This window comes from Cetorhinus maximus, chromosome 9, assembly GCF_964194155.1.
Source record: "Cetorhinus maximus chromosome 9, sCetMax3.hap1.1, whole genome shotgun sequence".
Classification (NCBI taxonomy): Eukaryota; Metazoa; Chordata; class Chondrichthyes; order Lamniformes; family Cetorhinidae; genus Cetorhinus; species Cetorhinus maximus.
The window spans coordinates 16,225,280-16,243,577 of record NC_135887.1 but is presented as its reverse complement, the minus strand read 5'-3'; the positions used below and the strand labels follow the sequence as shown (position 1 = coordinate 16,243,577).

The 18,298-nt window shown below is 42.1% G+C and overlaps 2 protein-coding genes across 8 annotated transcripts in view; one reads left to right on the top strand and one right to left on the bottom strand.

The window, feature by feature from the left end:
- nf1a (neurofibromin 1a) overlaps positions 1-18,298 on the bottom strand; it is a 283,175-nt gene that overhangs the window by 76,679 nt on the left and 188,198 nt on the right. For all 7 annotated transcript variants that reach the window (XM_078548137.1, XM_078548140.1, XM_078548138.1 and 4 more), the window contains one exon: positions 1,313-1,745. In XM_078548137.1, the coding sequence (XP_078404263.1) occupies positions 1,313-1,745 (433 nt within the window). The remainder of the gene's footprint in view (positions 1-1,312; positions 1,746-18,298) is intronic.
- LOC144684405 (uncharacterized) lies at positions 4,722-12,751 on the top strand. Its single transcript, XM_078548146.1, has 2 exons — positions 4,722-4,938; positions 10,215-12,751. Exon 2 carries the CDS (start codon positions 10,232-10,234, stop codon positions 11,471-11,473), a length of 1,242 nt encoding a protein of 413 aa, XP_078404272.1. The 5' UTR covers positions 4,722-4,938; positions 10,215-10,231; the 3' UTR covers positions 11,474-12,751.

Genomic DNA, 18,298 nt, shown 5'->3' with positions numbered 1-18,298 from the left:
AGTGTTAGTTTTGGCTCACCCAAACATCTCCAAGTAGTGTTATAGGAACCTTATGTCTACCTGTAAAGGCACATGAGATCTCAGTTGAACATCTCACCCACTAAGCAACACAGACAATGTTAACCTAAGCCATTAATTCAGTCCTGGAGTCATATTTGAAGACACAAATTTCTAATTCAGAGGTTAAAGTGCTATTAACTGAAATCAAGCTGATGTATAGTAAACTCTTTTTCTGTTTTAGCTCTATGTAAGAAAGCTAAACTTGCCCTGTGACTTGCTTTCATTCTGTGTATTTGTGTGTTTCTTTAATCCACAGAGCGCTGCTACACTTCCATAAACTTATATTTTAATTTTAATGTCGAGGGTTGTCAATATCCCATCATGTAGTTCATTGGGGTGGTACAGTAATTATCATTTTTCTAAAGTTAATTTTAAAACTTTTTTTTTACAAATACTCGTGTGAAAAATTCAACAGGTGCTGTTTTAAAATTGAAAAAACCTGATCAACTTTGAAATATAACAGACAACTCACAGTTTTACAGTTCCTACATTGGACAATGAGGATTACATTGGGGTTTTGCTTCTGGATTTTCCACTCTACGCTCCACTTGAACAGTTCAGGAACTCACCTCTTAACTCCTCAAAGCACTGCCTTGAAGATGGTGGATGTCAGGAACGAGATGAAATACTCTCTGCTTGCCTGGATGAGTGTAGCTCCAACAACACTCAAGCAGCTTGCCACCATCCAGGACAAAGCAGCCTGTTTAATCAACATCCCATCCACAACCTTAATCATTTACTCACTCCTCCACCAGCACACAGCTGCAGCAGTGTGTACCATATACATGATGCACTGCAGCTACTCACCAAGCCTCACTGACTAGCACTTTCCAAACCTGCGACTATTCAACCCAGAAGGCCAGCGGCAGCAGGTGCATGAAAACACCACTACCTGCAAATTCCCCTCCAAGTTACACACCATCCTGACTTGGAACTGTATTGCTATTCCTTCACTGTAGCTGGGTCAAAAACCTGGAGCTCCCTTCCTAACAGCACTGTGGGTATACCTACACGAGATGGACTGCAACAGTTCAAGGTGGCAGCTCACTATCACCTTCTCAAGGGCAATTAGGGATGGGCAACAAATGCTAGCCCTGCCAGCGATGCTCACATTCCATGGAAGAATGAAAAAAGTTGTGAATTTCTGCAGTCCTATTGATTTTTGTACAATACCGTTTGGCTTCAGACACTTGGAATCAAATCCTACTATTCAGGCAGATTTTAGGCTTTTTGAAAACAAAGCACTTCCCACCTTGATGGAGACTTTAGTGTCCTTGTGGGCCAATTTTAGAGCATTGTGAAATACTTTCAGGTCCTCTTCTAGAGCTAGAGTGGCAGCAGGAAGCTTCTGGTGGTCTGATTCAATGTGTTCCACGAGTTTCCCAGGCGAGTCAATGAAGATCAGCTTTTTGCTTCCCTTAAGTCCAGTTAGAAGCCGTTCATGGTATTTTGTGTATTCTCTAACCCAAGAGTTACAGTTGTAGATATAGACAGCTGCCACATTCTCGTAGGCGGCACCAGGAAAAACGACAAACCATTTGGAGAGGAAGTCTGTTTTAAAGCGATTGCTAGGTCCTGCATGCGTAAGGTCCACCACAATCTCATATGGCTTAGCATAATATGGCTTCAAAGTTAGGAGCACATGATAAATGAGCAAATCACCATTGATCTGTCCAGTCTTGAACCTGAGAGAGAGATGAGAGATGAAAAGGTCGAGTTACTGCTCGTCACATTAAACTCATTTCAAGGCGAACTGGGAAGTAACAAAGTTTACATTCCTATGCAAATAGTAATAATAAAATAACTAAATAGTGCAGATACCGGAGATCTGAAATAAAAACAGTGCTGGACATACTCAGCAAGTCTGGCAGCATCTGCGGAGAGAGAAACAGATGTAACCATCACAATAGTTCTGAAGAAGTCATATTTGACCCTCCCACTCTCTCCATCTCTCCCAGGTCCTCACTGCCCCTGTCCTGTGACTCCACTGTGAGCAAGGGCACAGGGGAGGGGCACTGGGAAAAAAGGAGGGTCAGGAGGGAGGCAGCAAGAGGGAAGGAGTGAGTGAGCGGTGTGGCGAGACAGAGGAAGACAGCGGGAGGGAAGTTGGATGGCAGGAAGTGGTGATCAGGAGAGGCGGTGAGCAAGCAGGCCGATAGAGGCCAGTGACAATTGGGAGATTGGGAGAGTCAGAGAGGGAAGTGGGCAGCAGCGAGCAGGAGGGTCGGAGAGGAAAGTGAGCGGGAGGGTTGAGAAGCGATGAAAGGGAGGCAAGTAGAAAGAGTTAGTAAGTCAGCAAGCGTTATGAAGTTAGTACGAAGATTTTTGGGCCAGTTAGGTTCAAGGCAGCCAATGTTTTTAATGTAAAAAATACAGGTCAGGATTGTAACCCATCCTCATTACATGTTTTTTGAGGGGGAAAGCGATTTTCATTTAGTACATTTTCAGGAACACATCAGAAGTGCTAAATGAGGGATAGCTTTATTTTGTTGTATAAATGCTTCTGATAATGCATCTTGGGACGCTTTATGACATCAAAGGCACTATAAAAATAAAAGTTGAACAGACACTTCAACTGTTCTTAGTAAAACACTGGCATAATAACAATTGTCTTTTTGTTCCTATTGCCACTGCTACATTCTACTTGCTGATGCAGTGCTGACAGCACTTGTTGCAATTGGGGAGATATACATACTCTACTCAATCAATTACAGCAAAATAGGTGATGGCTGAGCTCTGCACATGTGCACTTAAGCACACTCAAATGAGACTATCTGGCCTTAACTTACTGTCAGTTAATTATCTCGTTAAATATTCTTGATCTAAAACAAGGTTACACAGGAAGTCACCTTGAGTTTTGCATTGACAGCAGTGAGAATTAAAGTGAGATTACCTCTTACAGCTAGTCTTGCTTGCACTGTTAAGTACTGGCAGTGCTAAACAGTATGGATAAATATCTTGACCATTAGTGTACAAGTGCTATACCAGGACATAGGTTCTCCAAGGTACCATCACACAGAAGATATCAACTATTCCTCTTTTGAAAGCCATTTGGAGACTTCAGGCAAAAAAATCACGTTAACATGTGTTTTAAAAACAGATGAATCAATCATTGTTGAACTGCAAACCCATAATCTGAGGGCAGTAAAAGGCACATGCCTTCGGTGTAAGATGTTTAGGAACAATTCCCATACATAAATGGTCAGTCAGCCAAGCTGCTATAAACAAAAATCAATCTGTTTAGTTTATTTCAGTATTACATTGCAACAGTTTGGTTTGTGACAAAATAACTCTTACACTTTGGGGCTGAGGATCTACCCGGGTGCTTTCGTTCACAGAACCACAGCATTTTGTAGCATACAAACAGGATGTTTAAGCTCATGATGTTTATGCCCTCTTTTCTCCTCGAGTCACTTAGCCTAATCTAAGATTTTCTGCTTGGCCCTGATACTTACTCATCTTCTCTCTTAAGCAGCTAACTCCCTCTTAAAAGCAGAGCCCATAAATTATTTTAACAACTGTTTCTGGCATGTCACATCTCTAGGTGTACTGCCATTTTTCTAACATCCCCTTTGAACCTTTATCTTAAATTTGCACTCTTAATGGCCTTAGGTTTGTGAAGCGCCACAGATTTTTTACCTTGGGACGCTGTAGGAATATGTGTAATGTTATGAACTTGTAATCCAAAGACCCGGAGTAATGCTCCATAGACAAGAGTTCAAATCTCACCACGGCAGCTGGAGAAATTTAATTTCAATCAATTAATAAATCTGGAATAAAATGTTAATCTCATTAATATTGATCATAAAATGACCGGATTGTTGTAAAAACCCATCCTGCGGGGAGGAAATCTGCAGTCCTTATTGTAGTCTTGCCTACTGTGACACCAAATGCCACACCAATATGGCTGCCTCTTAAGTGCCCTCTCAAATGGCCTAGCAAGCCACTCAGTTGTAGGTGGCTCACTACTACCTGTTCAAGGGTGATTGGGGATGGGCAATAAACACTGCCCTTGCCAGAAACACTCATATCCCAAGGACAATTTTTAAAAAGACCCATGTCTTTCTGCAACCTAATGGAAGTAAATTGATTTTTTTAAGTTCTAAAATAAACGTGTAATTTTAACGCAGGTTAATTTTTAAGAAAATCATAACCAGTAGAGATAGATCTTAAAGGCTATTCCAGTGAATTCCCACACTAGCACTACATTAAAATCACACAGTGACATTGGGGTGGGCTACATATCTGAAGTCAATAAGGCCATTTCAATTTTAACAGGAAGAATGAATTTTCTTTACATAGCCATCTGATACATATCCATGTTCCTTTTGTGTCTTGGTTGAATCCAGTAATTGACAAAGATGAGAAGGCTAGATCTGACTTCTATTTGTTGTCTCCCACCCGTCTTAAGGACTGTCATTTTCTATAAATTTCCAATCTGGCTAAGGCCCGAGACTCAAAACCATTGACTCATCTTGCTTTCACATTTAACAATTTTCGCACTTGCAGCATCTTCTATTTTTGCTTTCTTTGCCACTCCTCCCTACACACACGAAAACTCTTCCTGCAGCTAGTGTAGGGCTTTCTTTAAACCAAAGTTTTCAAAAATGCCTCACAGCTCAATTTGGAAATTGCATACGCTGATTAGGAAATGGATTAACGTTCCGTGGTCCATCAACGTCATCAGTGCCAAGTGTAGTGGTGCAATGTACATGCAGAAGAGGTGATTGGGCAAAGTGTTTATTAGTCATAATCTGCTGCGTCTACACTAATAAAGTCACTCATCTTGAAGAACAACTGGGCAAAACCACTGAGCTTTGGAGTACTCTTCACCTACACTGATTAGAAAAGAGTTGAATGGATCAGGAGCTGCTGGAGGTAGGATATAGCTGTTACTTTTTTCTGGGTTAACAAACATTTGCTGCATTCACTCTCACAACCAAATCGTTGGTTTAGTAGAGAGTGTAAAGGTAGTTTTTTTTTATCAATTGTAAACATTAACACCTCTGCTTTTGGAGGTTAAATATTGAAGAACTGGAGGAAACCATGGTTTGTTTGACTTGTCTGGTCGTTCAGAAAATTTCAAACTAGATATCAGAACAGGCATAGAAAAATTTGAGAATTGGAGGTGGTTTGTGAAGGAGAGAGAGAAACACAAAGGACAGCTTACCCTGATAGTAACTATTCCTTCCATAATAGCTAATCACAGAACCTGTAGTTTGGGAAGGAGAAAAATTGGAGCAGTAATAGGGAAATAAGTAGCTTGGCTGTTTTTGGGTCAATGTTAAAGCCCTGCTTTCATTCCACACTGATTTTTTTTTTTAAAAGCCTCCCTTGTTGAGGCTGTCTGTCCCAAACAAACCTTCCTGATGACGAGAGTGCATTGTCTACTTACACACCCTCAAATACTCCAATGATGCTCATCACGAACATCAATACCTATGTGTCTCCATCTTGCTCTGAAGAGATCAACTGATCTCCCCTTGCATTTCTTCCAATAGGGAATTCAAGAGGGGAAGTATAGACATTGTTTAACGACATCATCACTGCTGTGCATATAATTGTCGGCTCTTGAATGTCCATCATGGTCTGGGAAACTAAGATTGAGTCAGAACAGCAGCTGCGATGCAAAGTGCTACAATACTCAGGATTGCATAACACCGTTATACCAATTTTCAGTCTTCACATTTATTTTGCGCAATTAAGTTCAGGTATGATCTAAACAAGGAATCCATTTTACAAACCGTAACTATGATTTAATTTTCCATTTTTGTTTAGTTTTCAATGCATGCTCTATTTTGCATAATGCACATTTTTTTGACCTGAACAGTTAAATTATTTACTTCTATGGCATAATGTACACAGAGAAGCCGAATTTTATTTATAACTGACTACTTTTTAACAAAAACATTGCCCTTTTTGATATGAAGTTTGCTGGTGGTGGGCAAAGGAACACTTCTTTCATTTTGGGGGAGGTGATGGTACGGTGGCATTGTCACTGGACCAGTGACCCAGAGTCCCAGGGTAACGCTTTGGGGACCAAGGTTCAAATCCTGCCACAGCAGATGGTGGAATTTGAATTCAATAAAAATCTGGAATTAGAAGTCTTACGATGGCCATGAAACCATTGTCGACTGTTGTAAAAATCCATCTGGTTCACTAATGTCCTTGAGGGAAGGAAATCTGTCGTCCTTACCTGGTCTGGCTACACGTGACTCCAGAGCCACAGCAATGTGGTTGACTCTTACATGCCCTCTGAAATGGCCTAGCAAACCACTCAGTTGTAACAAAACACTACAAAATCACAAAAAATGAATGAAACTGGATGGACCATGTGACATCAATGTAGGCACCAGAAATGACAATGGCAATCGCCGCTCTGTCGACCCTGCAAAGTCCTCCTTACTAACATCTGGGGGCTAGTGCCAAAATTGGGAGAGCTGTCTCACAGACTAGTCACGCAACAGCCTGACATAGTCATCCTCATGGAATCATGCCTTACAGATAACATCCCAGACACCATCATCGCCTTCCCTGCGTATGTCTTGTCCCACCGGTACAGTGGTATACAGTCTGGAGGGAGTTGCCCTGGGAGTCCTCAACATAGACTCCGGGCCCCATGAAGTCTCAAGGAAAGGAAACCTCCTGCTGATTACCACGCAACACCCTCCCTCAGTTGATGAATCAGTGTGCCTCCATGTTGAACAACACTTGGAGGAAGCACTGAGGGTGGTAAGGGCACAGAATGTACTCTGGGTGGGGTCCATACAGGATTCTGACGCAACCTGAACCCAGTAACTGAAAGAGCACAACACAAAACTGCTCATAATTAACTTTAATTCTCCCATCAGTGGAAATTTCATATTGGTGCAATAGCAGGTAGGATAGAGTAGTAGCAGCATTGTCTGGCTGTGCTCTGTCTGATACAGACACTGATAACCCAATTTTAAAAAAAATTAATTCACAGGATGTGCACTTCACTGGCTGGGCCAGCATTTATTGCCCATCCCTAGTTGCCCTTAAGGAGGTGGTGGTAAGCTGCCTTCTTGAACCGCTGCAGTCCATGTTGTATGGGTACATCCACACTGCTGTTGGGAAGAGAGTTCCAGGATTTTGACCCAGTGACAGCGAAGGAATGGCGATATATTTCCAAGTCAGGATGGTGTGTGGCTTGGAGGGGAACTTGCAGGTGGTGGTGTTGCCATGTATCTGCTACCCTTGTCCCTCTAGATGGTAGTGGTCGTAGGTTTGGAAGGTGCTGCCAAAGGAGCCTTGGTGAATTCCTGCAGTGCACCTTGTAGGCTGCTCCTGTGCGTCGGTGGTGGAGGGAGTGAATGTTTGTGGGTGTGGTGCCAAAGCGGGCTGCTATGTCCTGGATGCTGTCAAGCTTCTTGAGTGTTATGGGAGTTGCACTCACCCAGGCAGTGGGGAGTATTCCATCACACCCCTGACTTGTGCCTTGCAGATGGTGGACAGGCTTTGGGGAGTCAGGTGGTGGGTTACTCATCACATTATTCCTAACCTCTGACCTGCTGTTGCAGCCACAGTATTTATTTGGCTAGTCCAGTTCAGTTTCTGGTCAACGGTAACCCCTAGGATGTTGATTTTGGGGGATTCAGTGATGGTAATGCCACTGAACATCATGGGGCGACAGTTGGACTCTCTCTTGTTGGAGATGGTCATTGCCTGACACTTTGTGGTGCAAGTGTTCCTTGCCACTTGTCAGCCCAAGCCTGGATGTTGTCCAGGTCTTGCTGCATTTGACCATAGACTGCTTCAGTATCTGAGTTGTTGCGAATGGTTCTGAACATTATGCAATCAGCAAACATCCCACTTCTGACCTTATGGTGGAAGGAAGGTCATTGATGAAGCAGCTGAAGATGGCTGGGCCAAGGACACTACCCTGAGGAACTTCTGCAGTGATGTTCTGAAGCTGAGATGACTGACCTCCAACAACCACAACCATCTTCTTGTGTGCTAGGTACGACTCCAACCAGAGTTATATCCCTGATTCCCACTGATTCCAGTTTTGCTGGGGCTCCTTGATGCCACACTCGGTCAAATGTGGCCTTGATGTCGTCAAGGGCAGTCACTCTCCCCTCACCTCGTGAGTTCAGCTCTTTTGTCCATGTTTGAACCAAGGCTGTAATGAGGTCAGGAGCTGAGTGGCCCTGGCGGAACCCAAACTGTAAAAAAAAAACTGTCAGTGAGCAGGTTATCGCTAAGCAAGTGCCCTTTGATAGCACTGTTGATGACATCTTCCATCACTTTACTGATTATCAAGAGTAGACTAATAGGGTGGTAATTGGCTGGGTTGGATTTGTCCTCTTTTTTTCTGTACAGGACATACCTGGGCAATTTTCCACATAGCCAGGTAGATGCCAGTGTCCAGGCTGTACTGGAACTACTTGGCTAGGGGTGTGGGAAGTTCTGGGGCACAAGTCTTCAGTACTAGTGCCAGAACATTGTCAGGGCCCATAGCCTTTGCAGTATCCAGCGCCTTCAGCCGTTTCTTGACATCACATGGAGTGAATCAAATTGGCTGAAGACTGGCATCTGGAGACCTCTGGAGGAGGCCAAGATGGATCATCCACTCGGCACTTCTGACTGAAGATGTTTGCAAATGCTTCATTTTTACCTTTTGCACTGATGTGCTAGGCTCCTCCATCATTGAGGATGGGGATATTTGTGGAGCCTCCTCCTCCAGTGTGCTGTTTAATTGCCCACCATCATTCGCGACTGGATGTGGCAGGACTGCAGAGCTTAGGTCTGATCCATTGGTTGTGGAATCACTTAGCTCAGACTGTCACTTGTTGCTTATGCTGTTTGGCATGCAAGTAGTCCTGTGATGCAGCTTCACCAGGTTGACACCGTATTCTTAGGTATGCCTGGTGTTGCTCTTGGCATGCCTTCCTGCACTCTTCTTTGAACCAGGGTTGATCCCTGGCTTCATGGTAATGGTAGAGTGGTGTATATGGTGGGCCATGAGGTTACAGATTGTGATCGAGTACAATTCTGCTGCTGCTGGTGGCCCACAGAGCCTCATGGATGCCCAGTCTCGAATCGCTAGATCTGTTCAAAATCTATTCCATTTAGCACAGTGATAGTGCCACACAACATGATGGAGGGTATCCTCAATGTGAAGATGTGACTTTGTTTCCACAAGGACCGTGTGGTGGTCACTCCTACCAATACTGTCATGGACAGATGCATCGGCAGCAGGCTGATTGGTGAGGATGAGGTCAGGTATGTCTTTCCCTCTTCTTGGTTCCCTCACCACCTGCCACAGACCTTGCCCAGCAGCTATGTCCTTTAGGACTCGGCGAGCTTGGTCTGTGATGGTGCTACCGAGCCACTCTTGGTGATGAATATTGAAGTCCCCACCCAGAGTACATTTGTGCCCTTGTCACCCTTGGTTATTCCTCCAAGTGGTGTTCAACTTGGAGGAGTACTGATTGATCAGCTGAAGAGGAGCATACGTGGGAATCAGGAGGTATCCTTGCCCATGACCAAAGCTTTTTTCGACCACATACACATTTCAATGCCAGCCCTTAGGCTCTTTGATGACTTAGTGAGCTCATTCAGCATTTGACTGGGCCAGAGCAGCCAGGAAGATCACAGCATTCCGCGACTGGGGAGTACCTGATCTTCGCGAGGGGACTAATTTTGCCTCAGAGTCTGGTGAGTCAATTCCATTGGTACCCAGTGAGTCATTGCTCACAATTTGTAAGTCTGCGCACTAGCCACTTGGACAATGCACTTGCACCCCAGCTATGACTGACAATCCAATAGGCAAAATAAAAGAGCCCCTTCAGGCTCTCAGAAATGTAACTTTTCACATTCAATTACTGGATGGAGTCTCAATCTATTCAAAAAGTATAATCCAAGTATACAAATCTGTTCAATTTACAGAACTGCTACATCAAGCCATAAGTTTAGGAGTGGGATTGTATCAGAAAGTCTTACATATGTATTTTGCATTTTGCCGATTCCAGCACTAGTTGCATAGTCAGTACAGATAGAGGGTAATTGGAAGAAAACATTCCAAGCCTGACAGGTTCAAGAATTCAACTGATTTCTTTGCTGTTCTATTCTAATGCTTTGGAATTAAACACATATAAATCACAACCTCTTTTTATCTGATTCATTGACAGGTGAAGGCCCAGGAATAATGAATCAATACATAACAAAACTTGTCTTGGTGGAAGCTGTGATCTTTGCTCTTTTAGCTACACAAATCAAGGTCAACAGTGCACCAACATTTCTAACGACTAAGGAAGAATACGTTACTGAGGGTCCCGATCCCGTTCTAACGACTGAGGAAGAATACGTTACTGAGGGTCCCGATCCCGTTCTAACGACTGAGGAAGAATACGTTACTGAGGGTCCCGATCCCGTTCTAACGACTGAGGAAGAATACGTTACTGAGGGTCCCGATCCCGTTCTAACGACTGAGGAAGAATACGTTACTGAGGGTCCCGATCCCGTTCTAACGACTGAGGAAGAATACGTTACTGAGGGTCCCGATCCCGTTCTAACGACTGAGGAAGAATACGTTACTGAGGGTCCCGATCCCGTTCTAACGACTGAGGAAGAATACGTTACTGAGGGTCCCGATCCCGTTCTAACGACTGAGGAAGAATACGTTACTGAGGATCCCGATCCCGTTCTAACGACTGAGGAAGAATACGTTACTGAGGGTCCCGATCCCGTTCTAACGACTGAGGAAGAATACGTTACTGAGGGTCCCGATCCCGTTCTAACGACTGAGGAAGAATACGTTACTGAGGGTCCCGATCCCGTTCTAACGACTGAGGAAGAATACGTTACTGAGGGTCCCGATCCCGTTCTAACGACTGAGGAAGAATACGTTACTGAGGGTCCCGATCCCGTTCTAACGACTGAGGAAGAATACGTTACTGAGGGTCCCGATCCCGTTCTAACGACTGAGGAAGAATACGTTTCTGAGGGTCCCGATCCCGTTCTAACGACTGAGGAAAAATACGTTACTGAGGGTCCCGATCCTCTTGCAACAGCCAATGAAAACACAAATCTTCATCGGTTAATTAATGTAGATGATAAGCATTCTCTTTCAATTCAAAGAACAAAAGGCAGAGAAATTTTGATTTACTTAATCATAATAGGCATATTAATAATTCTCTGTACCATACTACTAGCATCAACAATTGGCTTGGGCTGTCGGGTGTCAATTCTCAAAGCCAACATGAAAAAGCGACCGACAAGAAGCAACTCTGACTTTGTTAAAGGAGCCAGTCTATGGTCCCCTGGTCCCATCCAACTTCCAGGTGAGCCAGCAGAAACCAATATCGCACTGAAGGAGGTCAAAGCTCTGGAGGCAAAGGAAGAAGCCATGGAATTAAAAGATGAGGAAGAAGCCGAGCCATTAATATAATAAGAATACATGAAGTCTAGCTGACAAAAAAGACTGATCTGTTGTGGATTCTAGTCTCTTAACCATTTTTATGCCGTTGTAGATAGTGCCACAGAGTGCTCATTAGAGCAATATTCAAAACAAATAGAATACTGAAAAACAAGCAATTTTTATACTTAAATTTTTGATTATTTGGTGAAAGGGAAGAACAGGCAAGATAGAAACATAACCACCCAGGTCAGCCAGTGAAAAATAATAGATTTGTTTTGAGTTATCCGTGTGTTCATTTAATCAACAACCCATTTGTCCCGATCCTTACCGTGCGCCTGGAGATCCACAACCATATACAGGCACTGTGACGACAGTTAATTAGTTCAATGACAACTTATTTTATATTGTACCGGAGTATTTAATGCAATATTATATTTCATTTTACTTTTGGTCAAAAACATTATTCTCCCCTGCTGAAAGAAAATCTGGGAGAAGAATATGCAATCCAGGAATCTCTAATGTATTGTTAACAGAAATGAACACAGATCAGTCAGTTTAAGAGTCCTTCCTACTCAAATATGCACCACTGACTTGCTAAGTACTCATTAAACTATCAGCTGTACAATTCATGCAATAGATTGATATTGAGGACTAACCAAGCTAATTTTTGCTTCAAATTCCTCAATGTAATGGGTTACTGAAGGCAATAGAATGTTAATAGCTACAATAATGCTCCCATGTAAGTAGATGCTTAAAAAAATGTTTAGTATCCTACTGCAGCCTCAATTGTTCCATCAACATTTTTGAGTGGGAATTGAGGGTGGGGGAAGTGGGGTGAGATGATGAGGAACTAACCATCACTTCTACAAGCCATTTAGTCACTTTCACAAATGATTCCATAACAGGGTCTATGTGCCAAAGGTGACCAAATTATGCTTTCAATGTTATCGATGTAAAGGACACAATTGCTGCAGGCAACTAGTTCATTATGGTGGAAGGTTCACATATGGTCATGTGAAATGTATCCACAGGGAAAAAGGAATTATACAGAAGACCATTGAAAAAGACAGCATCAATCAGCTCAAGAAATACTTGGATGCACATCTAATAAGGAACGCTGCATGGCCAGCAGAGTTGGTCAATGAAAAATGGACAGGCTTATTGGACCTAATGGACTTCTCCTGTTCCCGAGATTTTTATTTTTATCACGGAAAACTAAACTAATCCCAAATTGTGGAGTGAAGAAAAGAAAGTATTTGTATTCATACAGATCCTCAGACTTATAAAATTGCTTTGTAGCTAACTGTGTATGTGAAGTGTCCTCGTGTAATTTATGCAAGTAGTCTCTGGAGTGGCATCCACATCTTTCTGACTCTGAGGCAAGTGGCATGCCAAGAGAGCCAAGGCTGACTTAGTGAGCAACTCCATGGTTATGTCCTTTCTATATTATATTGTACATGCCACTTTGATCATGCTTGGGCAAATGAGGGGAGCTTTGTGGGATGAACAAATGAGGCGGTAATTTGCACAATGCCTGTGTGTCTGTTGAAAGAACATCTCAAACCATTTCCCCAGATGACCAATGATGAAGCCTCCATGAGTTAGGACACTTGAACAAAGGATTTAGGAGGAGTAGGCCCTTCAGCCCTTCGAACCTGCTCTGCCATTTGATAAGATTATGGCTGATCTGTTCGTGGTCTCAACTCCACTTTACTGACTGTCCCCATAATCCTCAACTAGCTTGTAGATCAAAAATCTTTCTAACCCTGCCTTGCATAAATTCAATGACCCAGCCTCCAATTCTTTTTGGGGAAGAGAATTCCACAGGCTAACGTCTCAGATAAAAAAAATTCTCATTCTCGTGTAAAACATGAGACCTCTTATTCTTAAACTGTGTCCTCTAGTTCTAGTCTCCCCCACAAGTGGAAACATCCTCCCAGTATCTATCCTATCCAGTCCCCTTAGGATCTTATGTTTCAATAAGATCACCTCTCATTCTTCTAAACTTAAATGGGTATAGGCCCAACCTGTTCAACCTTTCTTCATAGGATAAGCCCTTTATCCCAGGAACAAGCTGAGTTTATTAACATCCAAGATTTTCAGTAAATATACAACTACAGCTGTAAAGGGCCACACATTCCGACTAACACTGAATATACTTAGTGATATACAACTCTAAGTTGGGCTTTTCATTATTTCTGGGTTTTTAAAAGTAATTGTCCTGAATTTCTCTAACTCAAGAGATCCAAAACTTCTGTAATTTCAGCAAAAAAATTTTAAAATTTGTGCTTTTTTAAAAGGTAAACCTTTGTTATCTTTTGCCTAGCACAGAAAACACCAAGTTTCATATGCAAGACAAATTAGCATGGTGCTCAGGAAATTAATGACACTTTAAGACAATAATGGATGAGGACAGACATTTGGCTCATCTCATTTAATCCATCCATAAGTACCTTAAGCCCCATCATTTAAGCATCCAATTATTTCTCAAAAGAAATCAGATTTTTCACTTCAACTACTATTTACTCTTCGTACAAAAAAGAATTTTCTTTGGTTTGAGACAATCATGACTTGGCATCGCCCCAAATGTTGTGCATTCCAAATCATTATTCCTGATTTTCGGCTGCCAGGAAACAATTCCAAAGAAAAAGTTACTCATTGCTGCCCACCTTAATAGAAATTCACTTGAGTATACACCTGCTCAGAGCTCTTCAAGGTGTGACTGTGAAGGGAAGAGCGCTCAGGGACGGATTTAGAATTTCATACGTCTGTGGCTGGCTTTCTATTTTTAATTCAGACTTTGAAGAAACTGCCAACTTATTTTACTCAAGTGCACATGCATAAGCAATAGCAAAATCTGATAGGAGAAAAACTTTGGCAAGACAAAAATAAAGTTGAAATCTCAGTGACAAATTAAAGCTACGGAGCATTTAAATTATTTCTTTGCATTGTTTATCAAAGGTGGGGCGTGGGGCTAGAAAACCAAAATAAAGAGACGTGCTGAAAATGCACAGATCGTGTGAGCATCCGAAAGGGGAAAAACACATGGGCTATTACTGGGCCAGTAACAGCAATGCTGAGGCTTGTATATTTTTGGACTATAAGAATGAAAAAGTCAAGCAGTGCAGTTCAAATGTTAGGAGGAACTCTGCTGTACGGTCAGATGGACTCGAAACACTAACTCTGTTTCTCTCTCCACAGATGCTGTCAGACCTAAGTTTTTCCAGCATTTTCTGTTTTTATTTCAGATTTCCAGCATCTGCAGTATTTTGCTTTTATCTTAAGATTTTGCCTCCTTGGCTGAAATTCACCTCAGCACTGAAGAAACATTCTAACCGTCGTCCTCTTTTTTTCTCCTATGACAAAAGCTTAAGTTCAATCTATACACTTCAAGAGAAAGAAGTTAAATAGAATATTTAGTCCAACTAGTCCACCAGGGGCTGAAAAGTGTGAGGTGCTTCTTAAGTATATAAAACATTAAATAGCTGGGTTCAGATGAACCCTGATTATTTTGAGAAAAGATGGAATAGGATTAGAGTTCATAAATGGCAACTAGTGCAAAACAAACAGATTCATTGAGGAACTTGGTTATGGAAAGTGATAAATATCTGGTTATTATCTGCTAGGCAAGTCAGCAGATATATAGATATCAATAGCATTCAAAACAGCTAGCTGTTGAATTGGTTCAGTTGGGGCAGGAGGAATGAGCTTTGGTAGATTGAATGGAGATTTATCGTCCTCAATGCAACGGAGATCTGTTACAGTTATCCCACTCTGTACTCCAAATCGGGGATTTCCCAGAGCCATATGCCTCAAGGACACACCAGGTACATTAACTCAGCCATCAAGAGGGCGAATGAGTAGATATGTACACTGGTGAACAAGTGTGGATATCATTTTATTCAAATAAAGCTTTGGTGTTGTTATGGCACAGCGGATGGGAAATGCTGAGCTGTTCAAATCCTAGAGGGAAGCTTGAAACAACCGCCACAACTATTTTACAATTTGTATTTATTTCAAGATGCGTGCTTTGAATTCAGTGGTAATAAGGCTACTGCGTCTTATAGGTTTCTTACAAAACTAAATTAAACCTTTACAAAAACAGAAACAGAAATACCTGGAAAAACTCAGCAGGTCTGGCAGCATCGGCGGAGGAGAGCACAGTTGACGTTTCGAGTCCTCATGACTCTTCGGCAGAGGAGAGCACAGTTGACGTTTCAAGTCCTCGATGTTGCCAGACCTGCTGAGTTTTTCCAGGTATTTCTGTTCCTGTTTTTGTTTTGGATTTCCAGCATCCGCAGTTTTTTGCTTTTATTATTAAATTAAACCTTTATTAATCAAAAAAATTTAAGCACATACATAGCTTTACAAATTACCAATATAATAACTCCTAGCTCCCCACCTAATCTAACTCCCAGTTACACCTCCGTTAAGGCAACAGTAAAACACATAGGGCAGGATTTTTACCTCGTTAGGCGGGCACGGCGGGTGGGCCCAGGAATGGCTGTGAAACCAACTACCACCCACAATCAGGCACCAACTGTGATTTCACGCTGGCTGGTCAATTAGTGGCCAGCCAGCGTGAATCACACGCTGCAATGCTCAACGCTGCCTAACATTTCAAACCTAGCTTCTCTTCTGACACCTTAGCCTTCAGACCAGCTGTCTTTAATTCAGTAACATCATGCACACACACTATTCCTACCTTACAATAAATTCCAATAACATTATGAAAATTATTATATCTTCCTGACAGTGCACCTAATCTCAAATCATGCATCAGATTTTCTTCAAAGAGTCCTTCACATAAGAAGATAGAGAAATAGGAGCAAGAGTAGACCACGTGGCCCATCTAGCCTGCTCCGCTATTCAATACGATCATGGTTGAAAATGGGCTTCAACTTCTTATTCCTGCCCACTCCCCATATCCCTTTATTCCCTGATGTGCCAAAAATCTGTCTGTCCCAACCTTAAACGTATTCAACGATGGATCCACAACCCTCTGGGGTAGAGAATTCCAAAGGTTCACAATCCTTTGAGTGAAGTAATTTCTCCATATCTCAGTCCTAAATGACTGGCCCCTTATCGAGAGACCGTGCCCCCGTGTTTTAGATTCCCCAAACAATGGAAACAAGCTCTCAGCGTCTGCCCTATCAAACCCCTTCAGCATTTTGTAAGTTTCAATGAGATTGCCTCCCATTCTTCTAAACTCCAAAGAATATAAACTCAATTTACTCAGCCTCTCATCACAGGACAACCCCCTCATCCCAGGGACCAACTTAGTGAACCTACGCTGTGCCCACCTTCAATACAAGTATACACTTTTTTAAATGTGGGGGCCAAAATTGCACATACTACACCAGATGCAATCTCACCAAAACCCTGTACAGTGCCAGCAAGACTTTGTTATTCTTGTACTCCAATCCCTTTGCAATAAAGGCCAACATGCCTTTAGCCTTCCTAATTGCTAACTGCACCAGCATGCTAAACTTTCTGCATTCCTTGTACAAGCACACCCAAGTCTCTCTGAACATTAATTTCTCACCTTTAAAAATATACTCTGCTTCAATCTTACGACCAAATTGAATAATTTCACACTTCCCTACGTTATACTCCATCTGCCATCTTGGTGCCCACTCACATAACCTGTCTCTATCTCTTTGCAGCCTATGTCCTCGCCACAGCTCACCTTTTACCTAGTTTGGCATCATCATCAAATTTAGACACATTACTCTCTGCCTCTTCATCTAAATCATTAATACTAATGTAAATAGCCTAAAATATTTTAAAACAGCTCAAGTAATTCAGAAGCAACAATGATAATTTTTGTATGGGAGAAACTGTGCAGTTACCAGTAATCACGGTTAACTCGCGATTTATCAAGACCTGCTTACATTCGCAAAGGGTGAGAACTGCACACCCAAGATGAATGACAAAGGCTGCAGTCAGAAGAATGCTTTTCCCCCCACTTAATTTACAATTGACAAATTCAATTTATCACGTCATAAACTAAACATAACTAAACTGAATCTTAAGTGTGTCAATGTTGGATTCCAATAATAATCTTTCCTAATCTCCTTTAAATCATTACTCATAGGCATAATTAGAAACGTGATACAAAAAGTACCGTACAATCTGTTGACAAACATCAATGTGCAAACAAATTTTATCAGTAAAATGCATCCACACCCGTAATTGCCTTCACAAAGAATTTGGAAATCAAAGGAATATAGAAAGGTTAAGTGAGTGGACAAAAATTGGCAGATGGAGTATAATGGGGAAAATGTGAACTTTCAAAGCAGTATACTATTTAAATGGAGACAGATTGCAGAACTCGGTGGTACAGAGGGATCTGGGTGTCCTGGTACATGAATCACAAAACGTTAGTTTGCAAGTACAGCATGTAATTACGAAGGCATGGGGAATGGGATACAAAAATAGGGAAGTTTTACTGCATCTGTAGGGCCTTGGTGAGGCCACATCTGGAATACTCTGTACAGTTTTGGTCTCCTTAATTTCAAAAAGCCATAATTGTGTTAGCAGTCCAGAGAAGTTTCACCGGACTCATTCCTGGGGTGAAGGATTTATCCTATGAAGGAAGGTTGAACAGGTCAGGCCTATACCCATTCGAATTTAGAAGAATGAGAGGTGATCTTATTGAAACATAAGATCCTGAAGGGATTTGATAGTGGGTACTGGGAGGATGCTTCCACTTGTGGGAGCGAGTAGAACCAGGGGACACAGTTTAAGAATAAGTAGTCTACCATTCAAGACAGAGATGAGGAGAATTTTTTTCTCTCAAAGGGTTGTTAATTTATGAAATTCTCTTCCCCAGACAGCAGAGGAGGCTGGGTC

Coding starts and splice junctions, on each gene's coding strand:
- LOC144684405 (XM_078548146.1), top strand. CDS start 10,232: ATGAATCAATACATAACAAAACTTGTCTTGGTGGAAGCTGTGATCTTT.